The 21,394-nt window shown below is 28.8% G+C and overlaps 1 protein-coding gene and 2 long non-coding RNA genes across 11 annotated transcripts; 1 reads left to right on the forward strand and 2 right to left on the reverse strand.

Annotated features, from left to right (window-relative positions):
• The first annotated feature begins 1,024 nt into the window (after positions 1–1,024).
• On the forward strand, positions 1,025–17,099 carry LOC128396600 (uncharacterized). Its single transcript, XM_053357211.1, has 6 exons — positions 1,025–1,532; positions 2,542–2,805; positions 6,105–6,425; positions 6,513–6,779; positions 13,148–13,624; positions 15,570–17,099. The coding sequence occupies exons 1-6, from the start codon at positions 1,442–1,444 to the stop codon at positions 16,697–16,699; spliced, it is 2,550 nt and encodes an 849-aa protein (XP_053213186.1). The 5' UTR covers positions 1,025–1,441; the 3' UTR covers positions 16,700–17,099.
• Positions 6,266–12,980, reverse strand: LOC128396699 (uncharacterized). 7 transcript variants are annotated; one of them, XR_008326841.1, is made up of 9 exons: positions 12,405–12,770; positions 12,158–12,261; positions 11,894–12,039; positions 11,457–11,587; positions 8,585–11,121; positions 8,349–8,477; positions 7,933–7,989; positions 6,477–6,767; positions 6,266–6,403 (listed from the first exon to the last, which is right to left on the reverse strand). It is a non-coding gene; the product is annotated as an uncharacterized LOC128396699 (long non-coding RNA). The 7 variants fall into 7 exon arrangements; XR_008326839.1 differs by having other exon boundaries at positions 7,933–8,477; positions 12,405–12,771; XR_008326845.1 differs by lacking the exons at positions 7,933–7,989; positions 8,349–8,477 and having other exon boundaries at positions 8,585–8,683; positions 8,744–11,121; positions 12,405–12,769.
• LOC128396725 (uncharacterized) lies at positions 16,869–20,702 on the reverse strand. Of its 3 annotated transcripts, none has more exons than XR_008326847.1 (3): positions 20,412–20,702; positions 18,847–19,675; positions 16,869–16,998 (listed from the first exon to the last, which is right to left on the reverse strand). It is a non-coding gene; the product is annotated as an uncharacterized LOC128396725 (long non-coding RNA). The 3 variants fall into 3 exon arrangements; XR_008326849.1 differs by lacking the exon at positions 16,869–16,998 and adding an exon at positions 18,616–18,754; XR_008326850.1 differs by lacking the exon at positions 16,869–16,998 and adding an exon at positions 18,731–18,751.
• Between the last annotated feature and the right edge of the window lie 692 nt (positions 20,703–21,394).

Raw genomic sequence — 21,394 nt, forward strand, 5'->3', positions numbered from 1 at the left:
ATAGTAGCAGTATTATTATGATGCTTTTTAATAATTTATATCAACTGAAGGCTGGAATCTTGACCATCGACAATTAATTAGATTGGTCATCATCATCATCTTTCTCATATATTATTGATTAGTTTTATTGTTATTAGTATGCATCGGAAGTATATTAATAGTAACACAATCAATAAATTGTTGACCTTTATATAAGTGATTATATTTACTAATTGCTAACAGAAATTAAATTGTTGAAAAAAATTCTCTCTCTTTCTAAATGTTTACAATGTAAATTGAGTATTTGCAAGGTCACGGACATTGTGTTTAAATTGTTAATTGTTGACTGTTTCAGTTAATTGTATTTGTGTATATGCATTAATACAATAATATAATTACGTTAATTAAACAATTTCTTGTTAATCAATCATAATATTATAAGTTGACATTTAACAAGAGCAACAATTGATTAGTTTAATCTTGATTCTTTGAGACAGAAAAAACAATCAACTTTCTTGTATTAATTTGGTGAATACAATTAGTTTAAATTGTTGTTATAAAATGAGTTGATTAATGTCGATGACAATTTAATGAACATAAATGATCAAGTTATTAAATGAGTGTGATTAGTTAAATTGTTACAATCAAGGTGAGTTATTAAAAAGAGTTGATGATTTAAAAAAAAAAATTCATATTCGAAATCAAATGAAATGAGAGAGAAAATTTTTCTTCATGATAATATCTTGTTCGTATCATGGATCAAGATGAAGATGAAGATGATGAGAGTTTTTCTGTCTTCTCTTAACTACTTCTCTCTCTCTCTCCTACCCTGTAAGAAGGTGGGTTCATCTGCCCCTCTTATCTTCATCTTCATCATCATCTCTCTTTCTCTCTTCTCTTTCTCATCTTCTTGTAACCCGCTTCCGAAGCCCCCTTACCTGAGCTACTCATCATCTTCCAGCCCCTGTCTCCCTCTTCCTCTCTCTCTCATCATCATCTTATGTTTTAGTGATTAGATGAATGAACGAAGTAACTTTAGTTTAAGTTTTACCGAAGTGAGAATCAGTTGATTGTTGTTCTGTGATCAAATTTGATTGTTATTAATTTACAGGATCATCACAATCATAATCACAACTTGTGAATATGTTAAAGTTTATCATCTAACAGTTTGGTGTGTATTCAGTTTTTCATTAAAGTAAATCAATGTTTTAAAAAGACAACAACAATTAACAGTTTCCATTTCAACATTTAATCATAATCAAAATTCAATGATATTATTTATCAGGAATCACAATTGACCACCACCACCACCACCATCATCATCAGTGAAGTGATAAGTTATTGATTAATAAATTGCTATCAAGAAACAGTTAGAAATCAACAAGAAAACAAAAGACAAGAGCTAAAAAATCAAAATTAAAACGCAATTGAGATTTAAATTGTTACTATCAAATTATCAACAATGATTATCAAGTGTTATTTCAATGTGATTTTAATCAATCTATTGTGGTCATTGACATTAACTACTGGACAAACCAATAACGTAACTAAAGGTAATTATTGATTTATCAATTGAAATAAACAACAACTTAATCCCAGTGGTCAAGTATTAGTACAAAAATCCCGTTAATCCTTAGGCTAATAATGAATTCAAACTGACCCCAACTGACCTTGATAAACATAAAATAATAATACAAACAAGTGAATGATAGGTAAAGTTAATAGGAAGAAGATGAAAATTTTTAATCCAAGGGCAAAGGTGACAGGTCAATGATGATGATGATCAGTTATTTATCTTGTTTACTGGACATTCAATTGGTCAGTTTAATGTTAATGTTGTAAGAATGTTAAAATTGTTTGGAAAGCAAAAAAAAGTAAAGAGAAAAACTTTCTTCCGCTTTCTCAGTATATTTTTACTTTAGCTACTTTCTTATTGGCCCTAAGGCGATTTGTTAACTTGATCCAAGCTCATATAACTTTTTACCACCACCATCATCTTCATCTTCATCATCAGCTTGTCTTTTTGGCACTCACCTGATACAATTTGATGCGTGCTAACTTGGTTTCTTGTATCTGGTTGAGTTAATATCTCTCAGAGCTTCAAGAAATTAAGGGAAAAAAAACCTTAGGAACCCTAAATGTTTCTTCATGTAGATAATCATGATTATCACCCTGTGAGTCTTATCCTTTTCCACTCCACCCCTTCCCTTCACCATCACAATCAATAAGGTCAACTTGTGTCAAGAAAGTGAAACAAACATGAAAGTGTTTCATTGAAGCGCAAGTTTTCACCACCTCCAATCTCACCTCATCTCTTATTGTTTCACCCATTCAAGTTTTCCAATTCTCTCCTTAATTATACCCCCGGTGGGTTAAGAAAACGTTAACAAGTTGGGTCAGTGTTTTCCCCTTGAAACGACTGAAAAAAACTAACAAGACAATATAAATGTTATTCAGAATTAATTGTTCAACGAAATTTCCGTGTAAATAATAATAGTAACTGATCTCTCTCTCTCTCTCTCTCTCTCTCTCTCTCTCTCTCTCTCTTCTACTCTTGAATAGATTGTGCTGATGGTCAATGGCGATTTGAATTGATTACTGGACATGTATTCACTTCACCTTCCGAAACAATGACCATGGTCCCTGGAACCTTACAATTAAATGATTGTATTGCTTATTGTAATCGTAGTGAAACTTGTAAAGCAATTAACTTTGAAACTGGACTTTGTATTATATTAACTTCATCGGCTCAGACTCACCCATCGGCACTGACCACTTCGCAATTCCCAGTGTTCACAATTTATGCACAAAAAGTTTGCATCCCAGGTAAATGATTAACTAATTACAACTACTAATTATCGATATTCAAGAAAAAAATCTATTGATATATCAACATATTGATTAGAAAATGTCAAATAATGAAAAAACAACAACAACCTGATGATTTAATTGGATAATCAAAAGTGTTTGATTCTCATTGACAATTAAATTAAATCCTAATCACATTAACACTATCAATTCAATTGCTATCACGATAAAGATACATCTTGTAACTTTGAGCTTATCCAACCAGTTTCAATATCATTATCATCCTTGTATCTTCATGATGATGATGATGATGATGATGATGATGATGATGATGATGATATTAACACTGAACCGTTTCAAATTGAAAAGGATAATTTAAATTGTTGGTTAATTTCAATGTATTTTTTTTTGTTAAATTTGAAATTCATGTTACCATATGAATGAATCTCAATCCATTAGTTGGTGAAACTTTTTTTCCCTAAACTAATGATTAAGTTAATTTATTTAACCGCAAAGTGTTTAAATTCAATGATATAACAATCAGTAAATTGTGTTATTTAGCTTGAATGGTTAAATAAATTACATTGAAACAATTTAATCGCAATAATTAAAAGAAGTTACAAAAAAAAAGTTAACGATTGATTTAACAGATTTTCGTATCTATTAAATGAGCAACTAGACTAAATTGAAAGTAATTAACACCTAATTAACTGATGAAATCAATGATTTATACACATAGACCAAATAAATAATCAGTTGAGAAAGTTAATTGAATCAATTTCAATGAATTTAATTAGCTAACAATTTAAATGTTTGCACTTTTCAACTTGTAAGAAAATAAAAATAATAATAATAATCTTAATCTTGAGTGTAAAGTTAATTGCAACAATTTAAAATGATTTGGTTGGTGTTATTGTTGATCGTAAACAAGTAATTTCAACTGATTAAGTGATTATAATGATTATCACATGTTAATTGTTCATGTTAACATGTAATATATAATAACCATGATGATAATAATTGAGATGAGGAAGATAATATTTACCTGGGAAATTAACATAAACATGTTTGTATATTTTCATTATTATGAAACTTTGTTTATTCAGGTAAATATGAAATGAATTCAGGGTGAGGTCTTCAGATGAAGATGAAGATGAAGATGATGATGAGGATGATGAATTTCAACTTCCCTTTATTACAAAAATTATTGAAATTTGGTGGGTCTTTTCACAGATAAAGTAACCCAAAAGTTTGCTGGTTGTTTATGATTGTTGTTAATCTGTGACAGTAAATCATCACAACCATCATTGTGTGTGTGTGTTTTTGTTGATTGTTTGTGATTTATTGGTTGCTGACCACATGATGATAATGATGATGTAGTTCCCATGATGGTTTTTCTGTTGGTCAACGGGAAAAAAACCGCAAACCGTTTGGTTATCATTGAAATAACATTAGATGAAAAGTGATAGAAAACTTCATTTCTATTCAGTTTATTCCCATCAACACAGTTTCTTGCTTCATGAATTTCACCATCATCATCATGAAAATAATGTAATTTGCAAAGGTAATCATATATTGTAACAGTTTATCTTTGTTTAAATTCATCATGAAAACAAATTTACGATCAAAGTTTAATGATTTACTTCACTAACCAAGTTAATCATGATTATTATTATTAAATCATCATGAAAATGCTTCCTAGTTTATACAAATATAACTCATTTTTCACTTTAAATTCAATTTTATCATCAACAAATTCACTCAATCATATGTATAAATAAATTCATGATAATTATCATCATCATCATCATCATTGGAAAAGTAAACTTAATACCAAATATTGGAGACTTTCAATTTTATCAGAAAGTTCAGAGTTTCAATTCAGACTAATGGACTCAGATTTTCATGGTTATATTTCAAGAGAAGTTAAAACAATAGTAATTCATTGATTTCTAACTGTAAATGAAAGTTTTCCTTAGAAAAGAAAATGAGTAAAGAATAAAAAATTTTCCTCCAATCCAGAACTTTAGATAAGGTTCAGAGGTCTGAGTTTCTCTTATTTTTTTTGCAACTTTTTTTCTTCACCACAAATTCAGTTCCAAGGATATATAATTTATAATCATCATGATAATATAATAATTTATCTTGTTATTAGTGTTAAGAAAAAAGTTCCAATCAGAATCAAGGTGAAAAAAAACCGGAACCAATTTTTTTCTACTCTTTTTTTTTGGTTACATGTTACCTTTTTTTTCATTTCTAATGCTTCTGGATAATAAGAATGAAGAAGCTCATGATGATGATGATGATGATGATGATCTTAAAGACAAGATGATAATCTTGTATCTTCTCTCTCTCTCAATTTCTACTCTTTCTTTAATTTCAGTTCATTGACTTTCTCCCACAATTAGAGACTCTCGAGAGACTCAAAGACGATAACAAATTCAGTTACTTGATTATTTCATGATGATGATCAAAGTTGTTCACTCAATTTAGTAAATTGTCTTAATCACTTGAGGTATTTTAATTTACCATGGTAATTGTATTTTAATCACATTGTAAAGGTGTGAACCTGTGAAACAGGTAACAGGGGATTAGAGATTAGGAACCAGAATATTAACCAGAATTTGGCAAAAATTCATTTTTTATTTCGTCTTCACTCAAATCGAATTGTTTTTTTTTTCTAAATCAATTGTTTGACAATTTAGTTAATCATTTCTATCGAAAGGTTAATATTAAAATGATATTAATCAGTTGAGTTAATTGTATGTTGCTCGTTTTCATTGATCCATAAATGTTATATGTAAATAAAGTGTAATGATAACATGAAAAGATGATGATGATGATTAACTATCTTCATCACGTTGTCTTAACTTTAATTAGCTTAATCATCATCTTCCTCTTACCGGAAAGATGATAAAAAATGGTGATGATGATGAAAACAAAAGGTAAATGTTAAGTTTTCATGAAATTATTATTCTTGTAATGATAAATCAACAATTAAAGGCCTGAGGGTAAATTAGCTTGGGGGTGGAAAGGTAGGAGTAGGAGGAGGAGGAAGATGAAAAGGTGAGATGAAGATAAAGGAAAGTTAATCAAGATAATTATAATTGTATTTATAAAATAATCAACTACCTTGACCTTTACCTTAACGATTATAATCATTTCCTTGTTGTTTTTTTCATTTCTTGATTCTTGTAATAATAATATACAATTTAAGTAAAGAATTGTGATTAATTCAATTATTAATACAAGTGAAAATTATTGAGTTTCTTAATCTCTAATGGTCAAGCTTTTTACTCTTTCATCAATCGATTTAGATACTCGGTCATCTCTCTGTGATCGCCCTTGGCTATTTGAACGTGTTATTGGCTATGAATTACGTAAATTTGAACGTAAACGATTGACCATTGATTCAAGGGAAAAGTGTATGTCCACTTGTCTAAATGAGGTCAGTTTTACCTGTCGATCAGTTAATTATGATAACAACACAGGTGAATGTATAATGTCCGATATGGATCGACATACGATATCGTCTACTTCCGGTTCGTCACCAGCATCATCAACACAATCAGCTAATCGTTACTTTGTACCAGCATCAACACCAGGAATTGATTACCTGGAAAATAATTGTGTTCAAGGTAAGAGAATAATTAACTTGATTAGATGAGTCGCAATTGTGATTAACTTACTTGTCTCTCTCTCTCTCTTTCGATGGTCATTTTTAGATCCAAAAAAAATGTGTGACTTCCGGGAGATTAAAGGGAAAATCTTGAAAACCGTTGACCATGTTCACCTTGACGTTAAAACGGTCGACGATTGTAAGGCCAAATGTCTCGATTCACCTTATAGATGTTTCTCCTTTGACCTTGGTGACCCTTCAAACTCTGTCTGCCGGACATCACATCTTGACCGATCCTCTCTTACCCATATTGAGGATCCATACTTGACCATTCCCGGATCAATGACTTATGAATTATCAGCTTGTTACAACAGTAAGTTAATCAATAATTAATTCATTTTCCTTTAACTAATTAACTCAGACCAACAATTAACTTCCCTCATTGGATAATTCAATCAATCAAGATTTTATCAACATTGATTGTTAATTGATAATTGATTTAATTGTCTTTGATTGCAAGAGATTAGATTTTCGGATTAATTTAGTTTCTTTCAAAAACAATCAAATCAAATACATGGAAACTGTAGTTAACAATTAATATCATTGCTTGTGTTATTTAGTTAATTGTAAAAATCTAATTGTTTGAAAGGCTGTAGTTGCAATTACTTTTAATAGTTAATTAGATTGGATGAAATCTAATTAATAATTTAATCAACTAGGATTTATGAACTAATAGTATTAATTATTATGTTAATCATTTGATAATATTTATGATTGTTAATCATATCAACGTAAAAATAATAACAACAATTAGTGATTAATAGTAAATACTGTTAATCATTTCAAGTATTCACTATGAATTCTAACAATTTATTGATTACAATGGAAACTTTTAAATCCAATTTAAAATGAGACAACAATCAATTAAAGGTAAACAATTAACAGAAACCAGAAAGTTAATCAAACTTGAATCAGAATCTAATTTGATTAATTGTTCCCATTGTTATCCAAAGTAAATCAGTTAATTAATTAGATTGATGATAAAAACAAAACAAAATAAAAAGAGTAACAATTAACTAAACTAATCAATGTATAAGATCAAGGTTACAATTAGTTTTAATTGTAAACAATTAACTAAACAACAACAACAACAATTGAAATAAAAAGGTACAATTTAAATTCCTTAACCATGATTATAATTATAGTTACAATCAAAATTAAATATTAGAAACAATTAAAACATAAAGTTTAAATTCGTGATTAAACCAAATGATTAATGGCGAGGAAAATAAATTGTTAATGATTAACTAACAAAAATCACATAGATAAATATTATTAATCATGATTAAAGGACAGATTAAATTGTCAAATTAATCCAAGACAATTAAGAAAATCAAATCAATTGATAAAACTTAATCATTTCACTTGTTGAGCCTTTGGGTTAGATTATAAGTTGCAATACAATTATATCATAATCTAAATCATAATCTTAATCATGTTACCAAAAATTCAGGAAGTTAATTTACCTGTGAAAGTAAAGTCCCCCAGAAATACAGGTAACACATGATGATGATAATTTTTACCTAATAAATGAATGAAAAAAGTTCAGGGAAAGTTATGAGAATCTGAATGAAGAGTAATAAGTTTTCTTGTTCACAATCAATTCCGGTTCAGATGAAGATGATGATCAAAGTCATAGTAACAATTTGTCAATTATTATATTAATGTTCATCATCATCATCATGCCCACCTCACCCCCCTCTCTCTCTCTCTCTCTCTCTCTCTCCTCTGTCTCTTCTCAAAATTATCCCACCGTGACTTTAATGGACTCCATGAACCGTATACATTAGTTAATATTATCCTCATCATAATCACCATGATAATGATAATAATAATCAAGAATCAAAAGTTACTTCAATTGGAAATAAACAAATTTTCAAACCATTGGACAGATAGACAAAAGTTGATTAATAATTAAAAGCTTTTAATCCATATAACCAGTATAATCACCTTGATTAACTATTGATTGTAAAATCCAATTAATAATTAACAGTTAAATCGTGAAAAAAAACTGAAACCAAAATAAAATGAGAAAATCAGTTAATCAGATTAACTGATTCATTTTGGTTTCAACTTTAAAACTTGTTAATAATAATAATAATAATAGTTAATGTTTACCTTTCGTTGACAACAATCAATTAATCGTAGTGTCGTTGTTGTTTTAATGACAGAGGACGAAGATGATGATGATGAAGATAATTATGATTATGATTAACTCTTGATCAGGAAAATAAAGTTATTACTTATTATTAGTTGGTATTATTGTTATCATGTTACCTGTGAATATTGAGTTGGTGTGAAACTGAATTATTTTTGATTATTTATGATTAAAGTGAGAAAGGGTAACCAGGCCGACTACCTTCCGGGGTGGGTGATGATATTAATATAAAGACAACACCAGCACCAGGTAACCTAAATTCATTGATTGATTCAGTTTGGGTACGAAAATAATAACAATAATCATAATCATTAATGGTTGAGAATTTCAAGAAACCAGAAACTGGTAACTTGCAGAGAGATAATAAAAAAAAAGTTAATCATTTACAGTTAATTGTGAAACAATATTTTCCATTCCTAAATCACTATTAAAATGCCCAAGATAATTTAACGTTTAATCAGATTAACTTGATAATCTTCATCATTTGCTAATCTATCATAATCTTCAGTTGATTTGGTTCAGTTTTTCCAGTTAATCATTTAAGTTTAATTGTATTATTGTTAATATTTTAATAACTTATTATATTTTGTTGATTATGATATTGAGATAAAGTTGATTTTGATTGATTAAAATTGATTGTTTATATATAACAATTGATTGGTTGTATTAGTTAAACATCAAATCAATTAGTTAGCACACTTTCAAATAATCAATATACTTGAGAGAGGGAAAAAAATCAATTGATTGATGATAATTGTGATTAGGGATGAAAATGAAAAGTATTGATTATCATCATCATCACTGCTCACTAATCAAGCAGAAAACTTGATTTACTTTGATTCTTAATTGTTGTGGACTTACAAATTGATTGTTAAGGATAATGAAAATGAGAAGAAAAAAAAAACTTTGATTATCAATGAATTTGATATTCAAAGTCTTGATTGTTAAAAGGTTATCATTATCATCAATTACACAATTTACTGATCATCAGGTTATCAGGTTAATAGTGTTTTCAGTTTGGTGAAGAAAAAAATTAAATTAACAAAATATATTTAATAGCTGTCAGTTAATTGTCTGATCGTCATCGATAATTGTTAGCTTTTTACTAGGGATATATGATTATCACTGATCAACATTAATTTTTTAGGTCAACAATTAACTGGAAGCTATTGCCATTCAAGTACAATAACAGTAATACAACAATCAAGTTAATCACAATTGAAATTTAATTTTTTTTTTCTTCATCGTCGTTGATTGATGTAATTAAGTAAATTAGGAAAGCAAATATCTAGTAATTGTTAGTTTTGTGAGTGAGTGTGTGTGTGGGTTGGTGTTAATTAGCTTTTAATTTTTTTCTCTCTCTCTCTCTTATTCTCAATGATTGATTTGATTGTTACCACAACAATCAATGAAGTGAATCAATGATCAACAACAATCAATTCATTGAGAGGTTGAATAAATTATTATATTGATATATAAATACATTTGCAGTTGATAGAAAATGAGATTCAATAACAATTAACGAGATAAATCAATGTTACCTGTGAATAATTAATCAAATTGAATCAAATTAAAAGGGATTAATATGATTATCATGATTTTTGTCATGGTTTTGTCTCATTTTTGGGAAAGTAAAACTTTTTGCTACAATATTAGTATAAATCAAAGTAATTAATGGTAATTGGTTAGGCAATTAGTCTCTCAGGTGATAATAACAATTAACTGAGGTCAGAGAGAGAGAGAGAGAGAGAGAGAGAGAGAGAGAGAGAGAGAGAGAGATTCTAATAAACGATTATTAGTATTAGGGTGATGATCAAATTGGATCAGAATTTGAATTATCAGCATGAATTGTGTTCAAGTGTGAAGATATTGATCAATTGATGAGCCAAGAATGTTCAATGTAATGAACTTTATATTAGCATCATCTTGTTTATGAGCTTTTTAGTTAATCATTAATATAATCACAAGTACATAGATGAGAAATGAAGATGATGAAGATAAGCTCAGACAATTCTTCCTGATTCCCATAAATTTAGAGGCCACTATCGCCGATCCGTTGCAAAGCTTATCATGTTAAGAGAAAACTTTTATTGAGAGAATAGAGAAGAAGAAGAAAAAAGAGATTCAATCTTTTTCTATCATCTCTTAATCTTCTGTCATCTCTTCATTTTCTTTACACTGACCACTGAACAAACTTCACATTATCATCATTCTGATATTTAATTCTTTCCGGTTTACTTTCTCATCATCAATTCTCATTCAATAAATTTTCTTTTCTTCTTTTTCATCTCACCAATTTCCATGAGTTTCTTTATATATTTTCCTTCTCCTATTGGGCATATATGAGGAAACAATTTTATTTGCTTTCCATTGTTAGTGTTGTTTATTATTCCAAATGATTTTAAATGAGATAAAAAATCACGTTAATACACATAATTTGAATTCATTCTGATATCAGGAAATCAGGGCTCTTGTGTCATCGTAATTTTTGTCGCTTCTGAGAGAGAGAGAGAGAGAAAAAAAATCAAATCAATCAATCAATCAATTGTAATATTGTTATTATATTTTGGTTACATGGTTAAGGTTATGGTGTGACCGATCCAGACAAATTGGGCAAACAATTTAATCAACAATTTATCAAACCCTAATCAACATTAACATAAAAGGGCAAATCGATGATCGATTGTTGATAAATTGGTTACTTTTACTGATCAAAAACAGAAAATTAATTGCATTACTTTCATTAACTTGGATAATAGTTAATCAGTGATGAAAATTTTAAACACCAATTAATCATTACCCTCTCACCTTAACCTTAATTTTTTTATATACCTTAATCATTAATTAATCGTAAAAATAATCATCAGATTATGTCTTTGCAATTATGTCCACTATTGTTATTATTATTGTTGTTAATCATTATGATAGTAAATATCCTTCATCATCATTGCCAATTTTGATTACTTATAGGAAAGGACATTAAATAGCAAAAAAAAAGTTTGAATTAGATTAATGGTGATCGAGAAATTAAGGTTTAATATGGATTAGTTTCATCTCTGAAAATTGTAAAAACTGAAAATGATTTGGGTTAACCCAAGGAATCAAGGAAGTGGAACAATTTACTAACTTGTAAGATGAAACTGTCAAGTTACATGTATAAAGTTATCTACTGTGATGTCAATGAATATTAATAAATTGTTGCATGTACAATTTAACATTCAATTTAGATGAATAAAATCCTAAGCCATTGATAGCAGATCAATATTTACCTAAGGAATCCATTCAATTGTAATTTATGCTTTTCCAATGGTAAAAATTTATGCCAATGAGAAAAGATGAGAGATTCAAGACTTTCTTTCTGTTTTTTTTGTTTCTTCCATGTAAACATTGAATTGAATTGATTGAATTGTTAAGTCTGAGGAGGAAAAGAACAAAAATTTTATGGAAAATTTAGTTTTATAGTACAATCAAATTGGAAATCTTTAAATAGAAGATGAATCCTTAGGATTATACATTAAGAATATATTTCTTACCTTGTTAGTTGAACAAGAGTCTGAACTTTGATCGTTACTGCAAAGAGAATCAACAGAATTTCTGCTAAAACTAAACCAGGACTACACGTCATTTATTAAGAATCCTAAATGAAAAGAAAGTATTAATAAAATCAGAGAAAAAGCAAAAAAAAATGGAGAATAGAAATTATACAAAAAAAGAATTTTAAAAATGTAAAAAAGATGCAGAGAAAATTCTAGAAAATTAAAAAAGAAAATCTAATCTTACCTTTTTTTGAAAGAGAACAAATTGTAACAAAGGCTACATGATGGTAGAATTGTAAATAACTTAATTATTTACACAGCCATCAATGTTCACAGAAAAATACAGTTAATCAATTTAGTTAACTGAACATGAAAATCAATCGTTTAAAATAATAAAGGTAATCCAAAAGATTGAGAATAAAAAAAAATGGCTACTTATCATTTTCTAATCCAAAAGTTAACCAGGAGGTTAAATGTAACATGTTATTTACTTGATCAGTGTACCAATTGACAACCAGTGAAACCATTGAATTGTGCGAAATTGAGAAGAAAAAATTAACTAAATCAATTGAATAAACGATGAAACAACAAACAATTAAAAACGTAATTAAAGTAAACAATTAAACCGAAAATGGAACCAGAAAATTAACCCGCTCAATCGGTCACATGATCAGTCGCCGGTTATTATTTTCCGTTGGTTGTTAATCATTTGTGACTAATTGTTACACTTGCGAGTTTATTAATTGTCTTGGTTTCCGGTTTTCTTTTAATTTAAATTTTAACCTTTTTAATTGTTTTCTTGTGTTTGCATGATAATCTATGATTAACATGATCCATCATCATGGAACACGAAGATTACAACTTGAGAATTATTTTAATCTCTTGTTGGTTTGTGTTTTCTATTCTTTTTTCTTAAATGACTAATTTGTTCTCTTTTGTTTAATTTGTTCTTTTTTTTTTTTTTTGTCTCTTTCTTTCTCTCTACAGTTACAATTATATGTAAAGCCAAGGAAATGGTCGCTTCTGTTCAAACAAGTAAACTGTTCAATGGTAAAATTTATGCTAAATCAAAGCCTAATTCCTGTGTATCGGATGTTAAAAATTCACTTGATTTTGAGATTTCAATGCCCTATCATGATCTTATGTGTGATGTTAAACAAGAAAATTCTGGTACCTTTAAAAACGATATAATTATTCAACATCATGATATGATTGTTACTACCCTGGATAAAGGATTATCGGTCCACTGTAATTATGATCTATCCAATCGATCAATTTCCAATGCACCTTTGGATATTGCTGATGATGTTGGTACAAGGGAAGATTGGATGAATAATGTTCACTCAGCAACAGTTGCCGCTCCCAATGTTACCATGAAAATCACCAATCAACAAGGTTACGAGATTGAATCAGCTAATGTTGGTGATTCATTATCATTACGATTTGAGGTTTTAGAGAAATCAAGTAAGTTAATCAACATCATCACCGCCAACAACAACAGAGACCCTCTAATGAATATAACTCTCACTAGATCATTTAATTATTTTCATCCTTAAATTTTTCACCGTAATTAAGTACATATAAACCTTCTCGTGGTTATATATTCATTTAATTGTGGAAACAATCAAAATCTAACAAGTTAGGGTTGACCTTTAATTCTGAAGCTTACTTTTCCTGACATAGTTAAATCAATTTCATGGTTCTACAGTTAAACAAATCTTGTGTCTCTATCATCATCATCATCACCATGTTCATAATAATTATCATCTTTATCTCTCTCTTCCTAAAAAAAACAAAAACAAAAAGCTCTTCCTTCCTCCTCACATAAAACAAGGTAAATAACATCATCTTAAATTGTTAGCTACGGTGATTAACTAACTACAACTGTAAATAGCAACGATAATCAGAGTGATCATCAGAAAAAGAAGTGAAAAATGAAAATTCCAGACTCCCTGTTGATTATTAGTTAGTTGAATGATTTTTTTTTGTTTTACTGTTCTGATAATCAAAACAAAAAGAGAAAAGGTAATAATTAATCAAATGGTGTAAATGATTTAACTAATTGTCTAATAATAATCAAGACAAAGGTTAAATACATATAAATATATAAATGAATGAATTAGGAGATGATACAAAGCGTATAAACTGTTAACCGGAACAGAGAGACAACAATCAACTTAATCCATATTCAGTGAACGTAATAATCACAGTTAAATGTTAATTACATTGATTATAATTACAGTCTCACTTAATTCTTGTCATCATTTAACTGTCGTTGTTTTGTTTTCCTCGCTTTTCTGACCCTTTACAATTGTTATAACTACTCAATGTCAACTGACCATTTAGTATAATAATTTAAACGGTTGACCATTATAAAGATGACCCTTTTTCCTCTCTCTCTCTCTCTCTCTCTCTCTCTGTCTCTCTCTCTCTCATCCCATTTCTCAGACTGAACAAAAAACAACAACAACAAACACATGACTTGATTTACAGTTAATTCTGTTGGGTAACAATTAACTTTTTGTTTTCTTTCGTCAGGTTAACAACTTATCTAACTATTAGTGTGTTTTGTTGATGATAATTGGTCAGTTTTTCTGTTAATGGTAATGGTCAAGGAGATGAAGATGAAGATGATTGTAGTTAATCATTTTCTTCATCGGTAAAGATTCACTTTGATCTAAATTGTGATCACAATTAGTGTTACATTAATTGTGAAGAAAATGAAATTATTCCCATTCATCACCAATTAGTTTTTTAAATGAATCTTCATTCTTTTCTCAACTATTACAATTAACTAATTTTCTAATTCCTAATTAACTAAATCACTTTACTCATTATCGTTTTCCGATTAGTGATTTAGGTTTTTAATTTTATTTTCTAATTCTAATTGAAAAATATTCTAACCCGTTTTTTTACAATACTAATTAAATGTTAACTAATTTAGTTTGATGACTTTTGTTTTATGTTGACAATTAAATCCACCCAGTTGATTATGTAAACATCATTTAACAATTACAATTGTAACAATAGATGATGATGATGGTGATAAATCAAGATTAATTACCTTAGGTCATTTTAATTAATCTCTTAATCTTTAATTTTCACTTCCGAGGTTTTTGTTTAGCAATTTATCAATCTTGATCTTGTGTGAGGTTAAATTGTTAACCTTGACCGTAGATAAACAATCGGATTAACGGATAATTAATTGTTTAATTTGATTCAATTATTTTACAGTAAATTCATCATATTAACAAATCATTTTGTTTCCAGAGTAAATTTTACATTTTTGTTTTTGATTTTCCTTTGATTTAACATAATTTTTGGATGAAAAAATATTAATTGTTGAAATTAATTTTCGTTTTAATTAATCTCTTAAATGTGATCATTATTTGTTCCGTTTTTCTTTTAGGTCCATACGAGATATTTGTTCGTGAACTTGTTGCCGTCGATGGTGTTGATACCTCAGAGATTTTGTTGATCGATTCATCCGGTTGTCCAACCGATGCCAGTATCATGGGACCAATGGGACGAGTTGAGGGTTCAGGTCAAATTTTGTCGGCAATTTTTGACGCATTTAAATTTCCAACAAGTGATGTTGTCCAATTTAGAGCATTGGTAACCCCATGTTTACCTAATTGTGAACCAGTTCAATGTGAAACAAATGGTCAAGTTGAAGGTCGATCAGCTGATTACCTTTCATATGGTAAAAGACGTCGTCGAGCTTTATCATCACCATCAGTATCTTCATCATCATCTGAAGTAAAATTAGCCGATGAAGAGGAAATGGTTGTTGTCCAAACAATTAAGATCGTCGATACTTTCAACAATAATAAAGATTCAAAGAAATCAAATAACAAGAAGACCGGAGGAGTTAAAGGTTCAGCATCATCTGAGAATAAGAAATTATCATCTTCGGATGATATTAATGGTGATCTATTAGATTTATCCAATGATGATAATGATATAATGGAAAGTGTCACCTTTGATTCTGAAAGGCGGGTTAACCGGCGGAACCTTGATTCCTCTGGATGTGCCTCTTTTCTTGGTCTAATTTTGGCCTGTTCGCTGTTTCTAATTGTCCAATTGTTCCTGATTCTGGCTTGGTGTCTTCTTTGGTACAAGAAACAGAAGAAAAGTTTCTCATCATCAACATTAACATCTTCACCATATTATCATCAGCAAAGTTTTCACCATGGTGGTAAATCATCATCTTCTTCTACATCATCTTCATCAACTTTATCATCACCAACAAATAAATTATTAGCCACTCGAAGTGGTAGCATTGGTGGTCACTCTATTTTATCTAATTTATCTTCATCATCTTCTGTTGCCAATCATAAACAATCACATAATCAACACAAATCACCATCACCCTCACCAATAACCAAAACAGTTATAAGATCATCATCTCCCCCCTCATCCTATGGACCAACATCAATCTCCTATTTAACTCCATTTAGTTCATATCATAGGAAATTTGCTGAACCAAGAAAAACTTCAATCGATATGTACTCATCAATGTCACAACTCTATCAGTGAATTATTAATAGTTAATCAATTTAGTTAACAATATTTCTTTAGGTATCAAAATAAATTAAATCATCTCCCTCCTCCTCTCTCTCTTTCTCTCTCACCCTCGCACTTTAACATCTTCATCAAAGAACAGCAAAAAAACAGGAAGAAAAAAAGACGATATAAACAATAATATTATCTCATCTTAATATTTAAACCAACATTTCCTGTAATTAATTAATCATCCATTAACTGTCTCTTGATCACCCTCATCCATTTCATCATCATCATCATCATCATCACCAATGAACAGCTCACCGATTTACCTGCAAATGAAAAGATAATTTTTGTTTTTACTTATCATCACTCAAATTTTGCAAGAAAAAACTTGATCATTGTCAACAATCAACTTATTATTTACTACGAATTTTAATTTCTCATCTGATATTAGTGATTAATACACATAATCATCATCATTATGTGTATCCAATGATCACTTGAATGTAAGCAAAAAATTTTGCATCAAAATTGATGATAAAAAAAGGTTTTCTTATTGATTGTGATGACAATTGTGATTACGATGATGATGATTATCAATATGTTGATGACAACAATATATTTTAATGATATTATTACAAGAGATGACCTAGTCAAGGAGATCCCTTTGATTACGATGAACCCACCAAAGTTAAAGAAAACTATTATTTACAAATTAACTTATTATTATCAATAAGTTTTGTGAAGATGATGATGAAAAAAAAAACTCTGACAATGAAATATCAACACAATCAATTGATTGTGGTAACGTTTGGGATGATTAACAATTGAATTAACTGTTAACTTCCGTTTGTTGATCAACAACAACAAAATTAACCTCTTGTTATTTTCTTGTTGATGTTTGTTGACCATCATCATGATGACAATATTTTCATCATCATCTTCCTACTTTTCAATATGATGAAGGTCTAATCTTGTTAATTTTATCATCATTTGTTGTTGTTTTTTAATACTTATCACTCAGTCACGATAATCAATTCCCACAATCATCAGAAAATCAACTACATGACAATCAACAGAAAGTAATCATTGATAATCATCATCACAATTCACTGTCATCATAATCAAAGATAATCGTTGATTGTTACCCAAACTTTTTTGTTTGATTGTTAAAATTGATTGAAAAAATTAGAGAAATAGATTTAGATTTAGTGAAGGAAATCAATTTTTCTCACTTAATTTCTTCAATATTTGCTTAATTACTTTACTACTTGAATTAATTGTTAATCTAAATCCATAATTAATTAACTCTATTCTTGTATAATTATGACTTTTATCAATTTTGGGTTTTGATTTTGTCATTTTGTTTTTCTTTGCTAAAAAAATATATCAACTTAATTGTCCTTGTTAATTGTTGAGATAAATGTTTACATTTCTCTAATTGTTAACATTCAATCAACAATTTGATTCACTTTAGTTAATCAGAAAGTTTTCATATTGAAAAAGTTTCTAATGATTAACAACAATCAACTGAAATTAATTTCATCAAAATTTCACTTATAACAATTTAAATCGTTTACTAATTGTTTTAAGGATTCAACTAATCAACAGACCAAAAGATTTGAATGAGGAAAAAAACCAAGCAATTAATATATTGATCATTTTTGTCAACAATTTAATCCCACCAATTTTGGACAATTAACTTCATCTTCTATTTGATTACCAACGAAATCATCACCATCATCATTCAATTAACAAAAAACAATCAAAATTTAACTGATTTCTAACAATCAGATGAAACCGTTTTTTTCAAAATCCTGTGTTTCCCTCGCTAAATTATAATTTAATTATTTAATAATTTATTTTTTAAATTATCTTTTCCCAATCTCTTGATTAAATTAAAATATAATATTAAATGTATTTTTACACCTTCACTTTACATACAAAATGCCAATAATGATGATTAAAATTAAATTATTGATAAATTTCAAGAAGAATTTAAAATAGAATGAAAAAAATTATAATAACCGATACAATTAATTGTAAATTATCAAAGGGATTTTGAAACTTTTGCCATCTAAACTGCTAAATTTAAAATAAATATTGATAAATATTGAAAATCTATTTTTTTCTTAATTATTTGCAATCAATTAAAGACTAAGTTTATCATAACTTACCTTGATTTAATTAGTGTCACAACCTGAAAGTTTTTTGTTGAACAAAAAAAACAATTGAGTTAATTGTTGTTGTTTTTTAAAAACAATTTCACAAAATTATTCGGATGCTGATGATGATTAAGAATAAATAATAATCCAATTGATATGAACCATGATGAGTAGATTAAGTGATGAGATGATTTAACTCTTTGAGAGTAATTATTACGACTACCGGCTCGACCCGCCTGTCTACCAGCTAATCCTCGAGCAGCGCCCACTCCCGCTCGGCCTCCACCCGCTCTACCACCGCCAGCACGTCCCCCGGTACCTTTACGTTTGACACGAACGATTGGAATTGAAGTTTCGTTCCTATCATCAGAACTACTTGTAGAGTTACCTAAAAGTAAGTCATTGGTTGTTATTGTTATTGTTGATACAGAAAATGATGAGGATGATGTTGACTTTGATGCTAAAAGATCACACTGATTGATGATGAATATTATTGAGAGTAGAGTGAAATATTTCATGACTAGGGAATGACCACCAAAGGGATTTACTTATGATTGCTTAGGGAACTGTTAATTGGTAAAGGTGATAAAGTGATAACCTCAAGTTATCAATATTTTCCGTGATTCTCATCTGATCGTAGTTTATCAACAGGGAGAAATTGAGTGACTAAAATGATTCTGTGCAACTTGGACGCTTATTTTATGGCTCTCTCCAGTTCTGGTAACCATAGTAGCATTCTAGAAGGTTAAATGTGAATAGTAAGAGAGAGAGGGAGAGAGAGAAATGGTTGTGGGTGGGAAGAGAAATGTGAATGGATGATGATCAACTTTGAGAAAATAATCTAGAGAGAAAAAGTAAAAAGAAGAAAAAAAGTTCCATTAGCATTCGAATTAGTTAAATGTGAAAAAGAGAAACTTTAAATTCAAAAGTTATATCATTAGTCTAAATGAGAACTTGAAATGACTTTTTAGTGGACAAAGTTGACATTTCATTTTTATAACAATCACTTAGCCTCCAATTTGTTGGTTAATTGAGTTGATAATAGTTTACCAATATCATTCATCCGAAAGATTAAATCTTCTAATGTTGTAATCAGTAAGTTCAATGGTTGATTATGTACATGAAAATGTTACTTTCACTGGGTATCATTAGTGTCTAATTCATCATTTAATTTTGAAAACTGATTATCAAAACAATTAACACACAGGGAGAGGCCATGATGATGATTTTTATAGAAACAAAGTCACAAAGTATAAATGAGAAAGAAACGTGAAAATATCAAATGATTGATCTGATTAACTGACCATTTTAGGTTCACATGTTGAATACAAATTACTCACTAATACATAAGCTAAATACTATATAAATATAGATGATTATCATTCTGGTATTTTGAGTAAATTAATTTCCTTTCCATCAATTGATTACACTTTTTTACTCTAACCCATAGATAGACACAAACACATACAAAATGTACAGAGTATTGGACAAGGTGAATGGATGATTGGTATTCAATTAAAACGATAATACAAGTAAAAGAAACAGTTAATTTATGTAGATTAATTTTAACCACTTACCCTAAATAGAATTGTTAACACTTTTCGCTTGGTTAGATATGTCGCCATGTCAAAAGTAAATGTTAACAAATGATAATATAAAAATATAATCCAAGGGAAGAGAAAAGAAACAAAAAACTGAAGAATTTAATTAAAACAATTAAGTGAAACCTTGGAATCTCCAAACCAATTTACCAAAATACTCTTCCAACTTAAGAGAGGTAGAGAGAGAGAGAGATGATCAACACGAAAAAGTAAAAATTTCAATCACAAAGAAATTACTAAATTAAATAGAGAAACAATTAACGATCAACTATTAGGTATCCTCAAAAGTTTCTGCACTCTTTTCATTGATGATTTTTTTAGTCTTAGATATTAGAAGATAATCATTTTCCTATTATTAAATTGATACCATTTAAAGCTTAGAACTTGCTCTTCGATGATACTAATTTATTAATTTCGACAATTCAATTAATTACAATTAAATTTATAGTAATGGTGTTACCAGTTTTGATGACTCATCATTGAGGTCCTTTTCCGTCAGAGTGACCTGAAATTTTGATATGATTAACATGTGGTCCTAATATTGAAATTATTTAGGAAAAAATTTGATCTATTTTGCTTATTTGATTATAAAGAAACTAAAACTTAATTAACTAATCATTTAACACTAAATCCCCATAGAGAACCAATTTTCACCTTTTATGAAAAAAAAGGTAAAATTTTCAATGGTGAGGTATTGATAGAAATCGGGTCTAATCCATCAGAATAGGTAACTAATCTATTCAATTTAATAAGCAAAATAGATCAAATTTTTTCCTAAATAATTTCAATATTAGGACCACATGTTAATCATATCAAAAAAAATTTCAGGTCACTTTACCGACGGAAAAAGTGACCTCAATGATGAGTCATCAAAACTCGGTAAAAAACACCATTACTATAAATTTAATTGTAATTAATTGAATTGTCCGAAATTAATAAAATTAGTATCATTCGAAAGA

Source organism: Panonychus citri, unplaced genomic scaffold (genome assembly GCF_014898815.1).
Source record: "Panonychus citri isolate SS breed McGregor unplaced genomic scaffold, ASM1489881v1 Contig00001, whole genome shotgun sequence".
Lineage (NCBI taxonomy): Eukaryota > Metazoa > Arthropoda > Arachnida > Trombidiformes > Tetranychidae > Panonychus > Panonychus citri.

What these genes read in the sequence shown, in the direction of transcription:
- LOC128396600 (XM_053357211.1), top strand. Translation starts at nt 1,442, where the DNA reads ATGATTATCAAGTGTTATTTCAATGTGATTTTAATCAATCTATTGTGG. An exon ending in ACAAAAAGTTTGCATCCCAG is followed by an intron (nt 2,806 to 6,104) that starts GTAAATGATTAA and finishes CAATCGATTTAG; the next exon opens with ATACTCGGTCATCTCTCTGT. An exon ending in GGAAAATAATTGTGTTCAAG is followed by an intron (nt 6,426 to 6,512) that starts GTAAGAGAATAA and finishes GGTCATTTTTAG; the next exon opens with ATCCAAAAAAAATGTGTGAC.